Source organism: Cyprinodon variegatus, unplaced genomic scaffold, assembly GCF_000732505.1.
Source record: "Cyprinodon variegatus isolate N-32 unplaced genomic scaffold, C_variegatus-1.0 Scaffold79, whole genome shotgun sequence".
Classification (NCBI taxonomy): domain Eukaryota; kingdom Metazoa; phylum Chordata; class Actinopteri; order Cyprinodontiformes; family Cyprinodontidae; genus Cyprinodon; species Cyprinodon variegatus.
The window spans coordinates 364,869-389,817 of NW_015150532.1; the positions used below are offsets into that span (position 1 = coordinate 364,869).

Genomic DNA, 24,949 nt, shown 5'->3' on the forward strand with positions numbered 1-24,949 from the left:
GGGGCCCTTGTCCAACATGCGCAACTCCAACCTGGGGCCCTTGTCCAACATGTGCAACTCCAAACTGGGGCCCTTGTCCTGCCTGTGCAACTCCAGCTTGGGGCTCTTGCTCCGCCTGTGCAACTCCAACCTGGGTCCTTTGCCCCACCTGTGCAACTCTGGCCTGCGGCCCCCGTCCCACATGTGCAACTCCAGCTTGGGGACCTTGTCCCGCATGCACAACTAAAGCCTAGGGCCCTTGTCCAACATGTGCAACTCCAACCTGGGGCCCTTGTTCCGCATGTGCAACTTTATCCTGGGGCCCTTATGCCACGTGTGCAGCTCCAGCCTGGGGCCCTTGTCCCACATGTGCAGCTCCCGCCTGGGGCCCTTGTCCCGCATACGCAACTCAAGCCTGGGGCTCGTTATCAATTATGTACAACTCTACCCTGGGGCCCTTATCCAACATGTGCAACTCCAGCCTGGGGCCCTAGTCCCGCGTGTTGTAGATGCATTGCTGATGCAATATTTCAATTTTCTTTGAACTTAAACTGACAGCAGTGTCTCTGGATTAAATTTGACCCCGTGACCCTCAGTCGCCATCAAGCTCTTAGCTCACTCATTTTCACCAAGGCCTTTGTAAGCGTAAGAATTTGCAGTAAAGGATACACCCAACACCAGATACCGTATTTAATGTCCCTTTAAAGCAGATCAACAAGATTGAGTTTAAAATAACCGATCTGTAAAATAACTGAAAATCACAAATGTATATTTTGTTGTTTATATTAAAAGCAAGAAATTTAGGTGATATTATGTATATGTTAGTAAAGATTACTTTTATTCCTTTCAGTGCTAATAATTTTCTCCCCTATTGTCATGGCTCAATAACTCAGAGTAAATAATTCAAATAACTCATATTCGGGGACTTTTTCTGTAATAAATCAGAAGAATACAGTCAATGATTCAGCAGAAATAAGATGTTTTATTGCAATAAAAAGTTCCAGCAAAGCTTGCTTACACACATTTGAAAGAAAAACGTTTAACAATTTTCCAAAAGATTTATTGACCCAAAGGAATTTTCTAGACTAGTTACTGAATGTTAACCTTTTTTTTTGCAGACTCAGAACTGCTTCAGTTACTGAGCCCATCATCGATCGCAGCAGAAAGCTCAATTTATATCTGGCAAAGTTGTCGTATCTTTGTTTCTTAGCAAAGACCCATTTATATCTAATTCATATCTTATTTATGGTTTCATTCCAGGATATTCTAGTCTAAAGTTGTAACAGCCTCAGACAACTGAAACTTTCGATCATAGCGTGAAGAAACAAAAAGAAAAACCCAAACAAGAAGTCATTTTTTAACTAAAGACGTCTCCATACATTCAATCTTTAAAGTGAAACTTAAAGGCACAATAGAAATCAGCAAGAAATGCTCACATTGCATGAATCAGTCATAACTAAAACCATAATAAACCAGGAAGAAGAAGAAATACTGGACCAGTGATGTAACCACAGGGGATTCGCATCACTTCGCGTTAAAGCAGAATACCTCCTGAACCACTTCCAAAAACATAATCCCAGTCAGATGAGGGTTTGATTAACATAACACACAGACAGGAAGCAGGAGTCTAAGCCACATGTATGCATAGCTATCATCTGTATTTACACATTATGGGAAACACTGTCCCCGATAATAAAAAAAAATATCCACCCCTACAGTGAAATATGGAGGGCACTGCCTCCGATACGGACACACGCTGGTAGGCAAAAACTACCTTCTCCCCCCACCCCTGCATTATGGAAAACACTGTCCCCGATAATGCTGTCAGAGAAGTGCACATGTACCGAGAGACCCGGCTGGGGACGCCGGAGCAGCCGCCCTGTTCTGAGTGTTCGGTCCGGGCCGTCGGTTCACATGCACACTTCGTTTAGCAGATGCTGCTTTTGTCATTTCGACAGTATAACTGTCATAATTATGGAAGGCACTGCTCCCGATAATTATATATAAAAAAAAGGCAATATAAACTATTTATAGTGAACCCTGTCACTGATAAATAAATAACAATAAATAAACACGGTTTCTGGTTCAGTGCCATGTGTTTTTACACCTTTACCCCCGCTGGCTTTTGGGGAAAGGTCGACACATATGAGGCCTCCAAGGCCGCGTGATCTGCTGCTGATTGGTTCAGGACTATTACATCATCACACGGCTGCAGATGGGTCTCTGTTAAATTAACTACTGTTCATTTTAAGCACCATCTGAGACTGATCAGCTGGGTTTCATAATAAAAATCACAGCTTCCAACATTAAACCAGCTCAGGTTTGAACATTTGGGATCAGCAGCAAACAGCAGGCGTTGGAATCATTTTAGTAAACAGGTAGAAAGTCAATGGTTTGTGATGCTGCCCTTAATAGTTGCTACGGCCAATCAGGATGTTTGACATTCAGCTGGTTAACAATATAAACTATAAAATGGGCACAATATTTTTAACAGCACCAAAACATTTAAGATTGTTTTTTTTTAAGTGTCTCATTTGAAGTAAAAATAATGAGAAAAATTAAATAATAGATTATGGGCACTTCAATTTTAAGAACTTTGGATTTTAAAGGTTGTGCAACTGTTGGCTGGTTACACAATAGGAGGTCAGAATGGTGAAGAAAGGGAGTCAGCAGGAGTCGAAGAGTGGATTTAGATTTCGTTATCCAGAGACCAGATGTTCCCTGCTAAGGAGTTGGCGCAGCCCTGGATGGTCCAGGTAGCCAGGGCAAACTGGCTGCGGAAAAGCTCGGCATCTGCTTGGAGGTTGTCAGTCTTCAGATTGTCGAGGTGTTTGATGAGAGCTTTAAAGGTGTGCTGGCCTGAGCCGCCCAAGATGTGGCGGAAAGGGACCTCTATGGGGGAAACGTAGTGGGACAGCAAGTTTCTTTCCACCTGCAGGAAAGGGAGGGAAGTTGCATCCGTCAGTAATTTATTATAAAAGCAACCAAACCAATCAGTAAAACTAATATATATAAAAAAAGTTTTTCTTTATCTAATGAATCAGAGTTGGTCCACAACAAATATAGCCTCGTGAGACCATCCTGATCTCGCGAGCTTTCAAGATTTCATTCGCTAATCAGTCTGGAGACTCTCCGTTAAAGAAAATTTGGAGCCGTTCACCAAACGAACGTCCAATCAGCTTTGGCTTTGAGGCGGGTTGAGGTGTGACGCAACGAGAAGCGCGACAGTTCAGTCTAAAGAACATGGCGGCTTCAGCCGATGAAACTAGCGTTAGCGTGGCTATCGAGCAAGTTTTATCGGAATTACAGAGTATTTCTTCACTGAAAGAAGAGCAAAACACTGCTCTGAAGGCTTTTCTCAGAGGAAAAGATGTTTTTGCTCTTCTCCCGACTGGTTTCGGCAAGAGTAGCTTGGCTTGTGGTTGTGTTAGTACGTCATATGCTTCGTTGATCTGACTGGTTTATTTGGCCCGTCTATCACCAACATAGGCCAATCAGCTAACCAGTATTTTCGCCCCTTCCCAAAATTACTTAAACGGAAGGTTTCCAGATGGATATGCGGAGCAAATCCATCTGGCGGAGTCAGGTTACAACAAATATGCATTATGCTGGCAAAAAAAAGGCATTGACTTCAACTGATAACTAAAAGCACTTCAATCTCCTGCCAGCAAGTTTTGGTGGCCTTACCGCCATGATGCGGTCATTGATGATGCGACACGTTTCAATGTCCTCCAGGTCACTGTTCTGGATGTCTGTTTGCAGGTTCTGAGCGGCACGGCTGTAGGAGCCTAGGGCGGAGATCAACCACTGCATCGTAATAGTTTTGGGCAACAGCTGGGGGTTCAACTGGAAGAACAGATAAATAATAATAAGATTAACAACAGTAGAAATGCCCCTGCAGGAGCATCTCCCACAGTTAAATTTATACCACCTTCAAATGAACAAACTTGTGTTAAGCTTAAGCAATAAAAATAGCACTGTATTACTAAAGCAATATTACTATTTTAAGTAGAATTCAGCAAATTCCTACATAGCTGCAGCCAAATCTCTGCTACTTCTTACAGCATGTAACAATGTAATTAAGGGTGCCAAAAATCCTTAGTATGAGCGTCCATTTAAAGGAGAGTGAGAGTCTGCAAAGCAGAGAAAAAAACCTTAGACGTGTGATCTAAAAACAGCTTCCAACAACAAATTTGGTGCGTTCACAACAAAGGCATTTTGAGCTTTAAAATAGGCCTCTGATGCCTCGAGTTGGACGCTTGTGTTGTGAAGTCAGATGCTCTGGATGCTTGCTGCTCGAGGCATTGATCTGCTCTGTTCTTTGCCTTTCAATCGATTAAAGTAGCTTTCCTTTATTGACATTGATGAGTTGGGGGGGAAAATAGTATTCCAAAACAGTATAAAAACAAACCACTGGACTTCTTTTACAAGTTTTAAGACATTTCGCTTCCTATCCAGGAAGCTTTCTCAATTCAAAATGTCTGAAGTAGTGTTGAGTTCCAAGGTAATAGGGTAGCCCAAACGAAACAAAAGTAGTTTTAGCATGTCTGTGAGCAAAGAAGTCAGCCTCAAAACCTCACCTGTGCAGTCCGTGAATCAGGGTTCTGATCCAACTTATATATTGGATTCTTGCAGAACTCACTCAGTTCAATAATAAAATATTTTTATGGTGTAATAATGATTAGAATACAGTGAAACAGTAATATTTCTGTTTAAGGTCCTTGTCTTCTTTAACATCCTCTTAATGAAATGTCAGAAAAAAGAAGAAGGATAGGCAAATTCTGTTACTGTGCACTGCTGGTCAGCTGGCTTAAAGAGGGTTCAGACATTTCTTATGAGCAAGATACATTTGGTGATATTTAGTAAGTATTCTATGGTTTGCTTAAGTATCATATATAAAAAAGAAGAAGTTGGAATAATTGTTTTCGTTTCTGGATTAAACAAAATAAACTAGAATGTCTTTAAATCTTTTGTTATCATAGTAAACATGAGGCGTTTTTAGTTCAGTTCATTTAACTGTGAGAACGTCACACTGCAACAAGGACAGACACTGGTTGCTCACTGAGATAAAAACACCAATTCCCAACTCACCCGCTGAACATCCCTGACTTTTCCGTTAATTCTGACAACTTGGGAACGTATGATCTTGTAGTATTTCATCAGATCCATCTGCAGCAGATGGTCGTGGACCAGCCTCAGGGCCATATGGCCAGCAAAGCGCCCCGCCGCCTCAGCCAGCTGAGGAACCTGTTTGGATGTGGCGATGTTCAGATTCTCCAGGGTGTCCTCCAGGGTGCCAAGGTATTTGTATTCCTGAGAGGGTAAACAGGAAGGAAAATGTATTTATATGGCCAGCCGCAAGACAAATTCCTCATAGGCTGATGTTTCAAGGAAGCTGCTTTAAAAATAAGTAGAGATGAATGAGAATGACTCACTGCGTTGTTAGAAGAAAACCGAAATGCTACTGATGGAATTCCAGAGAAGGCGAGAAATGGATAGGCAGCGTTATCCATCTGCATTTGCTCCAGACTTTATAAAAACAACGACAAAGAAGATTAGAACTAACAAAAGAAATATCTGGAAAAATTCAGGAAGTTGAAATAACACACTTACATGGTTGACTCCCAGTCATTCTTTGCAAACTGATTAAACAGAGTAATCTCTTTGTTTTTTACCTACAACAAAAAAAGATCTTATTAACATTATGATTAGGAAGAGAAATGTACTTTAAAAACTAAACCTACTGAAGTTTTACCTCCTTTAGAGTCTTTTCAATCAGAGTGTGCAATAGGGGACTAGCTGCTACTTTAAATCCATTCTGACCTGAAAATAAGAAATTATTTTTTTAGAAAAGACAAAACCACAACTTATACAGCATCAGTGGACACCACAGACGTATGACATGACTGTACCTGTTACAATGCCATCCAGGCTGATGTAAGTGAAGGCTTTCATGTTCAGAGAAGACAAATATCCCTACAGGAGTCAGCAAACACAGGGGTTTGGAATCCAAGCACAACAACAAAGGCAGAAAAATACAATAAAAATGTCCTGCACTTCTCACCTCCAGCCACTCGGTGGCGCCAACACTTCCATATTCTCCCGCTGTCCAGCTAGCAAACACAATGCTCCTCCTTGGCTTGAACCCATCTGCCAAAAAAAGAAAAATGACAGATGTTAAAGGTATAGAAAAAAATCTTTTATTTCAGGGTCGATCATCTAAATAAGTGGTCCTCCTAATTGTCAATCATTCTGGTGATGTTTACGTAAGGCCGTCCTAGATGCTCATCCCCAGCTAGCTATACTTTTTGATACTTTTGAAGCTCAGCTTTTCTCAGGGTCTTTGGTCTTTGACAATGGCTGAGAGTCATAAGAGAAAAAGTAACTACGAAGTGTATGAGAAGAAGAGAAAGGCCTCAGAAGACAGAAACATGACCAATGGCGTATACTTAGCCTGGGTGCCATTCCGAACTTAGTCCCGCCTACAATGTTTGAGGTCGGGAAGTCTGGTCTGGCATTGCTCAACAGTAGCGCGAGTATGCTTGCACAATATCTGGCGGGCAAATCAAATTGTCAGGGCGGGCTTTATACGATGATGGACAGTTGATCAACAGTAACGTAATCAACCACGTCACCGAAGCGCGCTTAGGTGAAAACAACAATGGCTCCCGCTGGGAAGTTGAGGTGAGTAGATTCTGCTATTAGGTCTGTTCTAGAAGATATCGACAGCAAATTAATTTTAAAAGAGGAACAGAGAAACGCGATCAAGGCTCATCTTCTTATTCTAGGTGTGCAACTGCATGCTTTCATTTTTGGCAACAACTATGCGTCGCTTAACATACGTCACGCACTCCGTTGCTCTTATTGGTTGTAGGTCTATCCAATTGAGTGCAGAGGCATTTTTTTTCCTGGTTCGTTCGAAACACGCCCCATAATCACAGCTCTATGGAGCAGTATCAGACTCAGATTCTGACTAGAATTGAGTAGGACTACGTCAGGCTAGCGTATACTAGGGGTAACCAATTAAAAATCATCGGGGTCCGAATAAAGAAAATCAACAGCAAAGTCTGAAGACATTTTTAATTATAATCCGTAACTTTAAAACAGAATTTAACACTGAAATAAATTGCAGGCGTTTATGGATCCATGTCATACATTGACTTTTTAAATAAAAAATTGAAGAAATTTTATTTTTCAAAATCTAAATTGTTTTTGAAGAAGAGAACAACAGTCGTTCAGTTTGATTTAAAGACAATTTCTTGGCTCACTTTGTTTCATAGAACACCTGAACTGACCATGTTTTTTTGTTTTTTTTCCCCCTTTTTTTCTGTCTTAATGAGAGCAGTGGGCTTTAGGCTGCCATGCAAGGATTTAAACCTGGGTTTCAATGGAGATACAGCCATTCTCAAGCTCCTATCAAGGTGCTCATTTTGAGCCTGGATCCATATTTGTTTTTGATTAGGGTTATGGTCGAGAATCCTGCTTCACAGCAGTAGGTTGAGCCAAACATACTCAAAATATCCAGGGTCATCTTTGAGCACGCCATTTCCAGTTCACAGCAGTTCTTGCAGCAGTCCACACTTTCTTCAATTTTTCTCATCGTCTTCTCGTTTCCCCCCCCCCCAACGCCCGGTTTGCCATAGGTTTGCCTGCTATTTCTAAAAGTAGCTTGCAGCGATGACCCTCACCGTCATTTGCTAATTGGCATCACGTGCAGCCTTGTCCTGGAGGCTTTTACCGTACAAACAGGAGAAGCGTCCAAGTGAAATTAGACACTGCCGTCGCACAACATGTGGTAATTTATAAATGTTTGAAATCAGGTTAGGTCCGGATTAGTCAGCAGGTGGGTCCGGATCAGGACCCCGGTCCGCGAATCCGTGACCTCTGGCGTACACTGAAAGCACAGGTTGGGCTTACCACTGACGCAGCAGTTGCGAAGTTTCTACTCGACAGGTAAAGTTTAGCATGCTATTTGGAGAAATCCATTTCACATCAATGCTAGTAAAAGTTATCTACCTCTATATTGTAACTTTCCTGGAAAAATAAGTTTGTTTATTTTGTAATTTGCATCGTTAATAGTTATAAGGTAGCTACAGATCCTTATTTATCCTGCAAACATGTAAAAAAATACAAGCATGTCATGATTATTTTTATTTTCTTATTTGCGGGGAAACTTTTATATATATATAAATATGGGTGACACGAGATCCATCTCAGCACTTGTCTTATCACTGCACCTCCTCAAGGAGAAATGGGCTCGTGCTCTCGCACATCTTTAATTTAAAAACTTTTTCCAACACATTAAGAGAGGACCATAAAGAATGACAAACTCACCATTCTTCACCATGTCTGAAATGGAGCGAGCCAGTTCAACGAGGACAGTGGTGCCAACGGTTGAAGCTGCAAAGCCTGGACCCCATGCGTCCCTCTGGGCTCCAATGACCACGTATCGGTCTGTGGAGAACGGAAGAGGAGGTACAGCTGCTGATCTCTTCCAAACACATATGCTGTTCTCTCCCTTCTCAATCTGGCTTTAATTTTACCTGAATCGACGAAACCTTTGATGACCCCGAACACATTGTTGATCTTCTTTTCAGTAAGGACGTTCTGGACATCCACAGTAATAGTGTCATTCACATCTCCCAATTTGATGTAGCCTTCCCATCCCTCCGGGTTATTTGGACCACCGAGTCCTCTATGGGTTCAGCAAAGGAACATATTGTTAGAGGTTTCTTATATTAAAGTGCAAAAGAATAAACAGAACAGGCCTGAAAGCTAAGTATGACATTTACCTGAGGATGTTGCTTGCCATATTCCATGAGATGGTCTGCGCCAGGATTTTGGGCAGGCCTGAAGACTCCACAGGAGGAAACTGAGTGTGGTTGAAGGAGGGGAAGCCTGGAGTGTAAGGATCCCCAGAGCCCAAGTGGACCTGCAGGAGACAGGAGAGAGAAAATTAGGAGATCTGATTCTTCAGTTATGTTTGATAGACCTTAATCTTTCCGTCTTATTTTACACCACATTGAAAAGTGCTTTGTTTATGTATATATCCAGTAGGGGGAGCTCTAGCATCACCCTAACTGTAGCAGGCCTTTGAAATGCAGCTGCTCCATTGTTTCATAAATGTTCTGCAATAAAAGAAATCTGCTACATTAATCTTGATCGTAACCTTTATGTCCTTTTGGATTAAAGTAACTGCCCGACGGTACAATTAAAGATCAGCTATGCCTATCAGAGAGTCAATATAAATCAATAAAACATGAAATGCATGGATATTATATTTATTTATCTCTTTGGAATCAGAAAAATACCAGATACTAAATAAATACCACTGAATTCCTAACAAAATATTAATTAAATTCAGTTTCTGGAAAAATGACATCAGACCAACAGAAATGTGTTGCATTTGCACAAATGGCTTTAGCTCCAAGGGGTCACCGCAATCAGAAAAGTGAATGGAAGGAAAAGCTGTGTTAAAAAAATAAGCACAAAAAGCCATTTCATTCATTTAAAGGCCTAATCACACTAATTTAACATCAGGTCCAGGACTCACGTGTCCATAAAGCTCAGTGTTGTCTCCAAAGCTGTAATCAGATGGATCTGGGTAAATTAAAACAGCAGAGGCGTTCATTTTGGCAGCGTTGGCAACCTGTAAAAGAAAAGAAACAGAATGTATAAATGTGCCAATTTCAGAAAATGTTCAGAAAGGTTGTTTATGTTGTTTTAAAACAAGTCACCTTCTCAGCATAGCTAATCTTTCCACGTCTGACCAACATAACTCTGCCGTTCATGTCGACGTTCTGCCCCCGCAGCTGCCTGAAGTCAGCCTCCTGGCCATAACGAGCATACAGCACTGCACCCTAAACACAGCAGGATTCTGCTTAACTACAGCCACTAGGTGTTCTGGGTTTCTCTCTTTTTTAAGAGGATTTTTTTTCCCACCTGTACTGATCCAGTTTTGCTGTAGGACAGAAATCCCTTTGGACGGTCCTCTGATGTTTGCTTGAAAATGATTCTGTTGTAGCCAGACGTGGGGGCTTCTTGAACCTTGATGAAGTGCTCATCTGTCCAGGTCTTCATACCATACTCCTTAAATCTCTGCAGCACTCTGTTTCCAAGGTATTCGTCTGTAGGGGAGCCAGCCTGGTGGCTGACCGCAGAAAACTCACTGCAACAGAATAAAAAAGTTTTACCCATGTAAAGTAGCAAAACAAACAAAACAAAAAAAAATACTGCCACGAATTTACTAGTGGCAGTATTTTTTTGTTTTGTTTTAATGAGCGGGTCAATTTTCTAATCACCTGAAGGCTTTTTCTAATTTGGCAGCGGTGAATTTGTCAGCCAGGAGATGTTTGACATCATCCCAGTCCATCAAGGGGGCGGCGCCGGTCTCGTGGGGAACGTCGCCTTCAATGTTACTAACGGAGGAAGCACAGACAGGAGCCGCCTCCTTTTTCCCCTCAGTCATGTAACCAATCAGGTATCCTGAAAGCAATCAGATGACTCGGGTTAAAAAAAAAAAAAAAAAAAAAAAAAAAAAGAAAAACAGAGACCAAAAGATGAAAAAACAAAAAAAAAAAAAAAAAAAAAAAAAAAGAAAACAACATAAAAAAAACAATTATTTATTAAAAAATCAACAAAGTTTTTTGTCAAAAATAAACAAATCCTTTTCCTTTTTTATATTAAATAAAAATTTCATTGAAACAAATCTCTGCAAACCCGCACTACTCCCAAGTATTTGGTAAAAATGACAGCAAAACTCAAATCTTTACTAGACGGAAGAAGAATAAGAAGATGGAATAATAATACATAAAGAGATACAGGAACACAATAGTCCGAATGTTTTCACACCAAAATGTTCCCTAAAGAACGCCCAGGCTCCTTGTTTAGCGTGTGAATCTTACCAATGATGAAGACGAGGAGGATGCCAGCAGCCATGAAGCACAGGTTTTTGGGCGTTCGGCCCAGCTTTTGAGCCACGTAGGGTTTCCCATTGGAGTTGGAATGACGATGTTCACCCACGCCGTTTTCCCCGACCTCCTCGTCCACGTCAGATGACAGCTTCATCTCCACCTGGCTGGTGTCACCTTCCATGTTCTGGGTCAAGTTGAATCGCGTGTAGGTGTGTGGTTCACCGTTAAACTATAGAACAAAAAGAAATTGCAGAGCTAAGAATAAAAAAGAATTGTGAAGATAGCTGGTGTTATGGAAGGTGTGTGCAAACGGCAACACTCCATTAGTGAAAGATTGTATTTAAACTGAGAATAAATCCCACAGACGTGGGCTCACTTTACTAATCTGATGATTTGTGCAGATAACCCCTAGATTGTACTTAGGGGTACAATAGGTAAGGGGTCTCAATACAAATGGATGCATCAATATTCTTAATTTTAATTTTGTGAAAGGCATGCAAGTAAGTCATTTGGGGTTCAAATGAGTCTGAGCCATATTTTTTTTTACCCCAGATTCAATTAGGTTTATGCTTCAACTTCAAGGACTGGAGGATGGTTTTGCATTTTTTGCAGGTAGGTCTTAAATAAACTACTTGCATTAGGAATAGAGAATAGGATCTATGGATGTGTGGACTGAAGGTCTAACTCCCCCAGAAAATTACACATAATAAATCTGCAAATTATGTTTTTTTTTGTTTTTTTATTGTTTATATTAACAAAAATAAACTTCTTTAAAACAAGCATCTCTTTAACGGCCAATGTAATAATAGAAGAGAATGGATCCTTTTTTATAATCAATACTGAAAAACACCATTTTGATCTTAATCAATACAAGTTGACCCATTCTTATTTGCCCAAGATATCAGACCTCTTCTGGTCAAATCCTCGCTGCAGAAGCTCATATTCTGCTGCATGGTGACTATAACCACAAAAGAGGAACAATCCCTTTACGACTGACAAAAAAAGAAAGAAAAAAAAAAAAAGAAGAAAAACACAGATTACAGAAAATGAACCTAATTCGTGGGAGCTGAAAGCTAACTGGAGAAGAAGCCTTTTCCTACATTCTGGTAAACCTTAACCCGTTGTTTAACATTTACTTTTCCCTGCATAAATAAGAGAAAGGCAGATGTAGATGCCTGAGCCAAAGCTCAGGGCAAATAGCAAGACTGCAGAACCTGACAAACACCAAAGATTCATGCGGTGGAGACAGTTCATCTAAAGGTGCAGGACATGGGACCTTCAGGACTGGATATTTAGGAACTCTGATCTAACTTATGCCTTAAGATCAGTTACGTCTCTGGTGAAATTCACAAAGTTGACTATAATCCAGTCAAAATGTATAATGATTTTCAGATTTCACTCACAGCTTGTCAGAACCATTCATTACTCACCCTGGACCTCAGTAGTAGCAAAACTGGTAATCTGAAATAGATCCATTTCAAAAGGCAAGAAAAAATAGCAGTGAAATAATATCAATAAATAAATTAGATAACAGCAATCTGATCATAAAGATTTTAAGTTGTCAGACTTTGCACCAAGCGCCACATGAAACAGAAAACATTTATACTTTATCGGAATTTATCTTTAGTACTTGCTAAAAAAAAAAAAAAAAAAAAACCCCCAGAAAACAGCTCCAATGTGATCACGTTATTCTTTCTGTTTCTAACTATTCCCAGGATTTTCAGCTGAAAATCCCTAAAAAAAAAAACCCTCTCCAAATTAAACCTTTTATAGCTCTTGAGCCATATGGAGTAAGAATAAAGTTCAGGGCTTTATGTAAAGAACACACTCTAGTTTTCACCCTTACATTCTGATTTACTGTAAGTTCACTGCTGTGTATGTGGTTTGCTTCATAAAACAGCTCTGAATGTAAAAAACAATTCTCGCCGGGATTTTCTATGTGAAAATAATTAAGAATTGAAGGAGGCAGTTCATTCCAACAGGCAGGAATTAACTGTTTGACACAATAGAAACACTGTTTTATATCCTGGCAAGCAGCCTTCCAAATATGATTGGAATATCTGCAAAAATGGTATTTCTACAAGTGCTTATCTAGGACTATGTATAGGCATTTTTGTAGAGGGACTGTTTGGCACAGTTTGGAAACCCCAAACGGCCACGAATGTATATTTTATAGACGAAAGGCCACCATTTTTGCATACTTCAACATAGAAACATCAGTGATGCCTCTTTGGAGAGATATCACTTAGATGAATCAGACTAAACTGTCAAAATTGTTCAAACACACATTTTTATTGAAATAAAAAATGAATATAAAAGGTTAAAAAAAAAAAAAAAAAAACTTCAGGGAAAAATCTGAATACATATGGCATATAACAGAAAATTGATAAAAACTATTTACAACCTAAAACAAATCTGTGTGACCAAATGGGCTAAATACTGCGGTTTTAGTAAAAAAAAAGACATGGGAGTTTTTAGGAGATTTGCTGTCAGTTGGATAGAGTTTGGATATATTCTAAGAATAGATTGGTTGTTATTCCAACCAATCTAGTTGGTTAAAACTATTTTGGGTAGATGAAGCAATGTAATGATCAAAACTTGAGCAAGCAGCTAGACACAGTTGTAACATTTGTTTTAAGTAGTATTGCTGTCTGATGAGCAGTTACCAGCATTGGTGGTGTACGCTGTAAGACATGGACCCCCGCTTGGTAGGCTGTTGGTTCAAGGCCCACCTTAGACTTTTTAAAGTTGCGATAACACTTCTGTAACCAATTTGTATCGGTTTTCCCTAGTACAAATATCAAGCTTTATACAGGAATGAGTAACTCTAATTTAATGCTCTTAGAAATAATTTTAATGCCATCAACAAGTACCCATGACACTCTATATATATATAAATATAAAATTTGGCAAAATCCTTCATCATCTTTACCTTCGACAGGCTGCAGAGTGCAGACATGTTCCGAATTCCTCGTTTTCCAGCCACTTTTGTTGAAACGAGCATTTTTTCCATTCTCTAGATTTTTCTCCGCCTAGAGCTTCTTTTCCCGAACATACAGCTTCAAAATTAACCAGAAGCAGTTCCGCACAAACACGTGGAACCAGTTATATCTGATATACCTGACAAAATTCTTTTTATAACCTGTAGGTGGTGACATGTTTACACAAAGCCTCATGAACTGTGGGGATCATTGAAGCAATTTGGAGAAAAACGGTTCAATGCCTCATGAGGCTTCGTCTCACCATCACTAGTTTTTACTGGTTGGAAAATGAGGTCATAAAAGCAAGTCCAACCCATTACACATGATTGACAACAATTGGCATTCTGCTGATCCAGCCTGTCCTCATCGCCCTGTAACTGGTCAAATAGGGGTCAATCAAGCCAGAACTTCCAGTTTCAGATAGCATTCAATGCTATGTTTCTAGCATCTTGCATGGGGGGATTTTGAGAGAAAATATGTAATTTTGGTGGTGTTTTTTTTCCTGATGAGAGTTATCCTGCAATATTCGTGCCTTTGTGAATTTTATTTGACATTTGGAGACATCATTGTACCAGATTATCCTTTTTCTGGCTGTTTCGAGCAGAAAGGCACCAAACTTGGAGGGAAATATTGGAATTCACTCCATGGGATGACTGAAAGGTAAGAAAATGAACTTTTTGAGTTTTGTGTATCTCTCAAGAGGTTCAGCATGCTTGGTGCCATTGGGAAGAGCAGAAGGAGAGCTTTCTTTAGATATGCGGACATATGTTGACAGTGAAATACTCATATGTACATGCACTGAATGTTCAAACCCGTCCCCGGGTCGCTGGCGGTTCAGGGTAACTCAAGGACATTAAAGTAACTCTTCCCCAAAAATGTTATTGTTTAGATCAGCTTATTTTACAGTGGCTATAAGGAAAATCTGAGGCTGTGATACATGAAGAGGTTTTAGCAAAAGCTCGACACTGTGAGATGTCAATAAGTCTCACGTTGCCCCATCCAGTATGAAGGTAAAGAGTTAAAATTCTTTATTCATCACTCAGTGGTAAAATATATTGATCATAATATTAAATTGACAGAACAGACCAGTAACCATGTAATTTGCACGACTGAATAGAAGAAAAATATGTGCATAAAAAGCAAACATTATACAGCGTTAGCTTGTAAATGGTTTTGCAAAACAGGGAAACTGTACTTATAAATGTTATATAGTTTTCTATATGGGAGCCGAATTGTCTCCTCATTGGTTTTGTTTTACATAAAGAATTTAAAACGTTGTCATATTGTAGCTAATCATATGTTTTGCTTTTAAATAGAAAGAACACTTGGCTTGCAAAAAAAAAAAAAGTGAAAGAATGCTAAGTTATAACAATAACAGAGAATCAAGGGTTTATTTCTTAGACTTGTAATTGGGTTTCCATAAATCTGAATAATATAGAAAAACTACAAACTGATGACGTTTTGGAGTCGGTTCAGTACTTACAATTTTAGATATCGTTGACCTTGCTTGTTCCATCGCTGCTTCTTAGGACTCTCTAGAAAATAAACACAAAAATAAGACTTAATTACCAGACAAAACAACTGCAGACGTTAGCAATTCACTTTCAAAACCCATTTCATTCTAAAGAAAAAGAAAACCACGGTGAACCGCTGCTACTATGTTGATGTTTTCACTTCTGTTTTTTCCCCTCTTCCTCTGACAAACAGCTCCCTGTTCCACTAAAGCATTATTCTGCTTCCAGAGATGCTGTCCCACCTCTTGTCTAAACATCCCAGGGGTTTCCTGTGTGGCTAACCTGAAAGAAAGAACCGTGTCCGAACACAAAAGGGAGCAGTGTGCTGCACATATTATGACATACCAGCTCCTTAGGTGGAACAAGATGACCATCCAAACCAAACAGTGTTTCACTTCTTTAGGAGGTTTAGGTTTTCTTTGCTAAAATTCAAAGGTAGTGGAATACAAGCTCAGCAAATCCTTCTCTTCCCCATGCAAATCTGCTCCACATGGAGACTATATATATATGGGGATAAAATGAACAATCACCATACAACAAGAGGCGAGCTAAAAATAAAAGCTATAGAGTTTCTCATGATTCGCTGCCATGTGACACCATTGAGCCTTTTCTTGACCTTCAGCTGAGAGTTCTTTCCTTTTTCTCCCATCAGAGGTCGAGAAAGACTAAACAAGATTAGTCTATCGCTTTTTAAAACATCCTTTTGTTTTGGGAACTTTAACCGCTGCAATCAAACTGGTGGCAGAGGTGCATAGATCATTTTTAAAATGAAAAAGTAGAAATACTTCACAAAAAACTGACAATGTATCCATAAAGGAGCCACATATACGCAGAAATGTTATTTACAATAATTCTTAGGAGTTTATGCAAAGCTGACAAGTTACTTCCCTGTTTATTTCCCGTTTAGCAACAGAGGCTTTTGTTAGAAATTCAGAACTACTCACTTATCTTTATCCTTTAACCCAATGGTACAAAAAAAAGCTTTGAATTGTTAGTTTTAAAGGTTATTATATTACAAAGGAGTTAATTGAATAAAACGTAAACAAAACTGAGTTTATTAACAAAAATCTACGCTGAAAATCCACAATAAACCTGACCTCTGACCCTTGGCGGACCCTCCCAAAACGTAAACACTAAAATCTCTAGAACAACACATGCTTATCAGGACCTTGGTTAAGTTCAATGAAACATTTTCTGACCCTTTGCCAAACTTAAACTATTGGAGCAATAAGCAAACACTGGATTAACTGCCTTTCTGAAGTCCAACTAAACAACTAGCTTAATTACAATTCATTAAACAAGCTAACAATGCCGGCTGAAGCTCAGCCCATATAAACCATTTACACATTGACCATAAACATCATTGTCTGCAATGAAAGTGCTGAAATGCTGCAGGATCTCTCTGGTTTAACGGAGCACAGAATAATGAAGATGTCGCCCCACACTGCCAGTCAGCTGGCTGAATAAAGGCTGCCGATTGACAATGTTCCCAAATCAATGCGTGGTAACCAATTTACCTTCATCCATCACTGTTATTCAGCAGCTGCAGCTGAGCAGCCTCCCTACCAGAGCAGGCAGCCTGACTATTTCAGATTAGTTAGCAGTGAAATTCATCACAACCTTCAGCGAGTTGTTTTCTTAGCTAAAGGCATGTTTCAGAGCATGCACAGTATAATTAATCTATAACTAAATTATTACTTCAATGATTGATTGATCTGATTGAAATATTCCACCCTGCATACTTCTGGTTCTTTAATCATCTTGGAGACACACCTTGATCTGGGTATTTTTCCTGCATAATCTAAGAATCTCTTGCTGCTCTTTGTCTAAATACATCTTGAGACTTTTTTGCAGCTTTTCAGGTAAAGATGTTCTAAAAATGCAGGCTGAGCAATGGGGTAGCAGAACTGGGCTAACCTGTCCTTTTGTGCAACACTACAGGAGAACCTTGACTAGAATGTCTGTTAAAAAAAAAAAAAAGCAGAACAGGTAAAAATCCTGAATTTCCAGTGTCAAGAACGCTGAATCAAATAAGGAAGCCCTCTGCTCTGAAAAAGCTTTGCTTATTCTCTGCATTTCCAAGGTAACTAACTTTAGAATATGGTTCAGTGGAGAAAAACCTTGATCTCTGGAGTGGGACCAGGGACATTACTGTCCCATACTTAAAGGTATAGCGGAGGATGTTCTTTTTCCGGGTGGATCGGCAAAAAAAGTAATCCTATTAATTGTCGATCATTCTGGTGATATATTTACGTAATGCCGTCCTACGTGCTCGTCCCCATTTTCACTTACCGGTGGCGAGTCTGACATAGCGGAAAAATTGCAAATCTATTAAGTTTGCATGAGCGTTGCAAACAGCAACTTTTAAACGGAGCGTGCATGAGGATTAATCAGCTCATGCACACTCTTGCACGCGTTTAATTTTTGTTCCCTCTCGGGAGTCGGTACAGGGTGGAGGGGGCGGGTCTTTACAAAAATTAATGAAAATCCTCCATTATACCTTTAAGTCTCTCTGATTTGATGTTCTAAAGTGTAAGGATGAGATGGACTGTAAGTTTAATGAAGCTCTGGGGTGGGCAAACCCGTTCCATAATCTCACATACCAAACATACCGGACCGTTTGGGGCTAATACGTTAATCAGATTGCAAAATTACACTACTCTTTTCAGACACAGAAACCTATGGAAACGTAGAAAGATGGAACTCAGATTGCATTGTGAATTCAAATATATGCAAACAATGCAAAGCAACAGCACTACACAAAACAGGCTTGTGTGTAATCAGGAAGTTTCAACCCCTTACACTACAGCAGTTTTTTTAAACATAACTCCAGGTAGGAGGCATTGCTTGGAGCCTAGAGTGATGCGTGTGTGCGGGACAGATAGCGAGACAGAAATTGAGCCCCACCCTTAAAGGATCGCAGCAGGCCGGATGCCGTGCTCCCTTGAGCTTTGGAAGGAGATTAGGGTTGGACTCGCCGCTCTTGTAGTCAAGGTTTTTAAAATAAAACACACAAAATGCGACCAGCTATTCTGTTCTGGTGCCATGATAACTTTTAAAGTTTTTCTACAAAAAAAAAAAAAGGCCCAAGTTCAACTTCAAGGCCTGCATTAACCAACAGGCTTAAAAAGTAGCTTAACAGCTGAGGCATTAGTGAATGACCAAACTGTTTCTTAAAAAGCTTGCAACAGAGTTTTCTCATGTTACAACAGCATGCGCAATAAAATTCACAATAAAGCTGCTCTGGCTCCCCTAACCCCATCCTTAGTTATTAATAGAGTTGCACCAATAATTTAGGCAGAGATCAGGATCAAACACTGTTTCCTGAAATGGTGCTTATAACTTTTTTCCAATTTATTAGATTAATTCAATTTAAATACTCCCATAATTTACACTAATAAATGCACCAACTAACTACATGCACTTACTTTAAGCTCCTTTTTTAAGCAAAGAGACTAGAAAATTGTTCCATCTTTTTTATGTTAGTCATCAAGAAAAATAAATCTGACCTCAACATAATCAAGTTATTAAAATATCTGCTGTTGATGAAAAGATAAATGCTAAAAAAAAACAACAACATTGTCACACTTTTCCCATCAGGAACAGGCTTTAATGATTTTCTTACTGAAAATATGACAATTTCTTCCTGCAAAGAGGCATGAGGAAGAATAATACTAATTCCCTGAAACTAAATGGTTGAGAACAATAGAGATAAATGAATACCTGCATAGCTACTGGTATTTACACACAAGTGCATAGTTGTTAAGAGTCAGGAAAGTGCACGCACCTGTTATAGATTGCCCCTATGAATGGAATGAGAAAAAATATATATTTAAGTGGATTTTGAATAATGCAGATTGTTTTTTTTGTGTTTTAAAGCAAATATGCCATGAATTAAACAAACAAAATATAATGAAGTATGATTTTGTGAATAGAAAAAAAAACTTTAAATACTCTCCAGTATCCCAGAAATGGGACAAATATTAATCAAATTATAAAGATTAGGAGAGGAGGAAGTGCTCAAAATTTGCTAAGGAGAAGGTGGGAAAAATGTGCAATGAGACAGAATCTGATGAGGTAGAAATGAATCAAATTTGATATAAAAAAAAGAAGAGAGAAGGGGCTGATGGGTGCATAGGAGTCATTGTTCAGGAGTAAATCATGTGATAGTCACACTGGAGCAAAGCTTGAAGGAAACCCTGAGAAAAAACATCAGACAAAACGCTAAGGAAGTTGGACCCCGCAAACCTAGAATTGCTTACATTAATCAACAAAATCTGCCTGTCTTTGAGCACTCTTTTGGTTGGAAAAAATTTATTTTGCATCAGTTAAATGCATTTTTGTTTATTTTTTTTAATTATTTTTATTATTATTGTGTTACTATTTTAAACCCATAGTTAAAAAACATCAAACAAAACTCTAAGGAAGTTGGACCCCGCAAACCTAGAATTTCTTACATTAAGCAACAAAATATGCCTATATTTTAATATTTGGGTTGGAAAAACTTATTTTGCATTAGTTAAATGCATTATTTATTTATTTTTTTTTTTGGTAATTGTTGTGTTACTATTTTAAACCCAAAATTAAAAAACATCAGACAAACCTCTAGAGTTTCTTACATTAATCAACAAAAAAAAATGCCTTTCTTTTTACTCTTTGGGTTGGAAAAGCTTATTTTGCATCAGTTAAATGCATTTTTGCTTATTTTTCGTAATGATTATTGAGTTATTATTTTAAACTCAAAATAGAAAAAAACAGACAAAACTTTGTGGACCCCACAAACCTAGAATTTCTCACATTAAACAACAAAATATACCTTTCTTTTTAACTCTTTGAGTTGGAAAAGCTTATTTTGCATCAGTTAAATTCATATTTGTTTATTTTTTGTAAAAATCTTTATCTGTTAAAAACCCCAAATTAATAATAAATTAATTATTTGGACAGCCTTTGATACACCTAGTGTATTACACCATCGGCCATGTGCTGGAGTTAAATATATAAGTGAGGCTCCTCCATCACACCATAAGAATGACAGGGTAAGAAAGGTTGAGGGTTCAGGCAGGAGACAACTGCTGTCCTCCCAGGGTCAGCAGCAGTGCCAGTTTCCAGTCAGTGAAGGAGACTGGAGCCTCTATCACTCTGATATCCAGCTAGCTGTTGAACGTGACTACCGGCTTCTTCAGTTATGGCGTCCTTTTGCCGCGCAGCATGTCAACCTTGCCGTTGAGCAGGGAGACAACGTGCTTCTGACAGGTGCTTTCACCTTTTGTCACGGGAATGTCGAGAAACGAGCTTCATAGGCCATTGTGTGCCATATTGAAAATGTAATTGTCAATTCAAACACTTAACTGCAGATAACATTATCCTGTACAAGCTTAACTTATCCATAAAAATAAAGAGGTTTAGTATTTCAACGCCTCCGCCTTTGAACTTGTGTTAACAAAGCCGACTCTCGCACAATTCTTCAAATGTAGAGTTTATTAACAGGTTATAACACTCACCTTCCCTTCTCAGCTGAAAAACTCAAGTCTTGCTTCAATGGCAGCTTCTGACACGAGGGAACTGCTGCGGTGAGCTCCTTACTCACCGGCCCGGATGCCCTTGAGCTGCAGACCACGCTGCTGGCAGCTTTATCGCAAAGATTGGAGTGTGCGTAACTACGTCATCCCGTCATACGTCAGGAGAACCGGTTTACATGCTCTCTTTCATACAGAGAAGCCCACAGCAGGAGAAATAATTTATCTCTCAACTTCTTCTTTCAAACACAACAGTTTAGTGTTAGTTCCTCACGGAGTCAAAAATTTATACACTGACTTTATAAGACTTTAAAACTAAAAAACAAAAACATTAAGGTTAAAATAAGGTCACCTTCAAGGATGGAAACCATACTTGTTCTCCTTTCATGGCGATAATTCGTGACCTTAGAGAGCTCGGAAAAGCCTAATTTAGTAGTAATTATTTTTAATGAATGTTAAATGTGTATATTGTTTTATTTTTGTTGTGTACTTAATTTTTTGCAACTTGTTGGCCAGGACTCCCTTGAATAGGAGTCTTTTAATGTCAATGGGGCTCTTCCTTGTAAAATTAGTAGTTAAAACAAATTTAATAAAACATTTATTTTCAAAGTAAAAAAAAGTCAACCATTACAACATTCACAAAAAATAAACTGTAATAGCAGTTGACTAAATTTTCAAAAGCAAATAGTAAAGATTTTGATTAAAATATAACTAAAGGCTTTGATTTAATCAATGGCAGATCTTAATTAATTAATGGGGGAGTCAGTCCATTGGTGCCTTATTTGCATTAAAAAATTGGCTTTGCAAGAATCGCCTGAGAAGCAAAACAACATATTTAGAAACTTTATTTTTTGTTGGTTTCACACATCTATGTTTGACTGGAAACAACAGCAACCACAAAAGATTGTTTTGGGTAAATCTGGGTTGGTGTAGCCAAATAATAATAATCTAACATCAACTGAGAAGAAGTGGAGGTGATCTTGAAGAGTATAAATAAAAGCAGTTCACCCGGACAACAAACTAGACTGGAGACACAACTGTGAAGCTATCTACAAGAAAAGACAGAGCAGATTGTACTTACTAAAGACGCTTCGGTCCTTTAGCTGCAAGTCTGTTGTGGAGAGTGTGATCTCGTCTGCATTATAGGGTAACACTTTTAGATTATCAATACTAATGACTTAAAAAAAGCTCAACAAGCTAATAAAGAATGTCAGCTCTGTTCTAGAAACTCCTCTAAGACCTCATAAGACTATTTCACAAAGAAGAAATCTTCATAAAGTGAAGAACATCATTGACAACAGTGATCATCCTCTTCAGAAGATTTTTAAACAACAACAGGGTGTTCAGTCAGAAGCTTCTCTAAAATCGGTGCAAGAAAGAACCGATACAGAAGATCCTTCCTGCCTACAGCTATCAACACTTACAACACCTGTTTAAAAATAACTTATGAGTCACTGCAACATTTAACATTTCATTTCCTTTTTGGATTAATACATTATTTTTGAATTGAATTGAAACGATGATGCCCTGGGTAGAGAGCCACAGCACCATAAACCTCCACTGAATTGAATGCATATCTGCATATCTGTATTGTGTCATAAATAAAGATGAATTATTCAATTTGTTATTAAGACTCATGGCTGAAAAAGTTTCAGTTTTTTAGCAAGATTCTAAAATCTTTATCTAGGATCAGCTGCTAAAGTACAGCGTTGTACTACGGCATCTTAACCCTGAAGTTAAGTTGTCTGTGAATGGTACCTCTTAGCTTTGATTATCAGCAATATGTTTTATTTAGAAAGCTTCACTACCATTCAACAAGATTTAAAACTGAATGGAAACCATTTATTTATTTCATTTCCAGGCTTGCAAATTTATGATCAATAATTCCCTCCAGATTCCATTGGATCATTTCTGCATACTTCTCTATACATTGAATAGTCGCTTCAGTTGTATTGCTGCAGCAATTCCTCAACCTGATTTAGTTCATCATATGTATTTTTTATTTACTGATAAAAATATGGCTAAATAAATGATTTCTTTGTTGTGAAATTCTAAAATGACTCAAGAGAAATTGCTTTAACCCAGATATGATTAGTGAAAAAGCAGTTCCAGTATGACTTAACTGCAAATAGCTGTTTACTCTCTAATATATGTCAGTAATCCCATCAGAGCCGATGATAACCCAACAATGACAGCGGCCCTCACGTGTCATAATTAGTATTTTCAATTGCTTTAAATGCATTAAGTCCTGTTTGTTGTTAATGCTTACTTTAAATAGATGTAACGCATAATTAAGGATTTTTCGAGCTCTTGTTTTCTTTCAGTTTTATTGCATTTTTACCCCCCTCCATAAAATAATACCCTATTTTACAATAGGTTTTAGTGGGTGGACAGATGGACTACCTTGAACAATCGCCAGGCAGTTCACAGACAGATCGGCGTCTCCCTCCGTCTGCTCACCTTGAAATTAAGCAAACACATTACTATCTGCCAGGACCTTTATGCTTTTTCACCCACTTTTCCACAGCCTTTTCTTAAGGCAGCAGCTGTGAAAATGTCAGCTGTGGTAAAGAGTTCAGTTTTGTAGCTAAGCTGACTCAGCGACACTGATTTTTTTCCACTTGTCTGAGGCTTTCTTTACCACATGTTGAACCAAAATTCATCTTGTGGTTGGCACACTGGTTGACTATAGTACAGTATTAGTAAAGTGCAAAGACTGACCCCACACCACCTAACCATTTGCCTTCTGTTACTGAAGCCAGACCTGATAAATAAGAGAGACATGTTTTTATCTGCCTTTACTTTGCAGGGGAAAAAAATACCATTTGTGACTCAGCACCTAGAACAAATTGATAATTCGACTCTTATATCAATCATTATGTCCGGGCAGACAAATCAACAAACTGCGGGATTGGGCATTGTTGGTGGGCAGACGTAAATCAGTCGCCGCTGGTGGTAAATTATTAGTAAATCTTAAACAGAAACTTGGCAGCCCTTTGGGTTTTTGATAAACTGCAGTTGTGTTTATTTGGCCTGAGATTTTAATCATTGATTATTGGGTGAAAACAGCTTCAGGGAAGATTATGCGACTGCACCTATAATTGCTTTTTTTGTTTGACTTCAGTAATTACATGTTTACACTTATCTGCTAACATGCAATTTGTGAGATCTAGAGAATACTTGATGCCATTGAGGGTTTGCTTAAGATTCCCCTGGACAGTTATGTATTATAGAACCTTGCAACCATGGTCATAACTTTACATCATTAGTAAATATAGTCCACCTGTGTGGAGTTAATTTAAATATAAAAGAAGTTGTGGTGGAAAGGAGAGTGAACAGCAGAAGGAAGACAAAAGAACACAGTAGACACATTACGGAGAAAGTTGTAGAGAAATTTCAAGTAGTTTTGGTCCATAAAACACCAACACAGTGTTTTAACATGTGACAGAGCTGCAGAAAAGAGAGCTCTGATGAGAATCACAGCCCAGACTCCCCACTGTAGGTCCAGATGAGGTATGTAGTTTGATTAAGATGACTTCTATAGTGTGGAAAATAGTAACACCCTTGCAATTTGTCCCACATCATGGAGCGTCTTCAATGCTCCTAACTAAGGGAAGGAGGTTGTTTCCCAAAATCTCAAAATACATGGCCCTGTTCATCCTCTCCTTAATAAAGTGCAGTCGCCCTTTCCCATGTGCAAAAAATACACCTATGATGCTTCCACCCCCATGCTTTACAGTAGAGACAAAGTTTTTTAGGATCATACTCTGAATTCTTCCTCCAAACACAAAGAGTGGAATTAAGACCAACCAGTTCTCTTTTGGTCTCTCCTGATCGCAGAACTTCACTTTCACTTCATTTTCTAGCAAATAATCCAACATTAAACAACAAAACAACAATATCAAAACAAAACAAAACCAACAATTTACCAAAAAAAGGAATAGGCTGAAGCAAAGCTTATTATTGCCTACCCTGTTTTATACTTACAACCTTTACAACCTACCAGGTTCTTTACTGCATACATAAATATTCAAAATAATAATATT

At 38.7% G+C, this 24,949-nt stretch overlaps 1 protein-coding gene across 1 annotated transcript; it reads right to left on the reverse strand.

The window, feature by feature from the left end:
* Window positions 1-949: 949 nt before the first annotated feature.
* tfrc (transferrin receptor) lies at window positions 950-21,009 on the reverse strand. Its single transcript, XM_015373007.1, has 18 exons — window positions 20,889-21,009; window positions 15,357-15,408; window positions 10,884-11,121; window positions 10,281-10,464; window positions 9,922-10,147; window positions 9,717-9,839; window positions 9,533-9,628; window positions 8,772-8,911; window positions 8,523-8,674; window positions 8,314-8,433; window positions 6,044-6,129; window positions 5,892-5,955; window positions 5,735-5,802; window positions 5,593-5,654; window positions 5,415-5,508; window positions 5,071-5,292; window positions 3,667-3,825; window positions 950-2,911 (listed from the first exon to the last, which is right to left on the reverse strand). The coding sequence occupies exons 2-18, from the start codon at window positions 15,387-15,389 to the stop codon at window positions 2,669-2,671; spliced, it is 2,310 nt and encodes a 769-aa protein (XP_015228493.1). The 5' UTR covers window positions 15,390-15,408; window positions 20,889-21,009; the 3' UTR covers window positions 950-2,668.
* Between the last annotated feature and the right edge of the window lie 3,940 nt (window positions 21,010-24,949).

What these genes read in the sequence shown, in the direction of transcription:
- tfrc (XM_015373007.1), bottom strand. Translation starts at nt 15,389, where the DNA reads ATGGAACAAGCAAGGTCAACGATATCTAAAATT. An exon ending in AATGACTGGGAGTCAACCAT is followed by an intron (nt 5,509 to 5,592) that starts GTAAGTGTGTTA and finishes GTTTTTATAAAG; the next exon opens with TCTGGAGCAAATGCAGATGG. An exon ending in TCAATGACCGCATCATGGCG is followed by an intron (nt 2,912 to 3,666) that starts GTAAGGCCACCA and finishes CCTTTCCTGCAG; the next exon opens with GTGGAAAGAAACTTGCTGTC.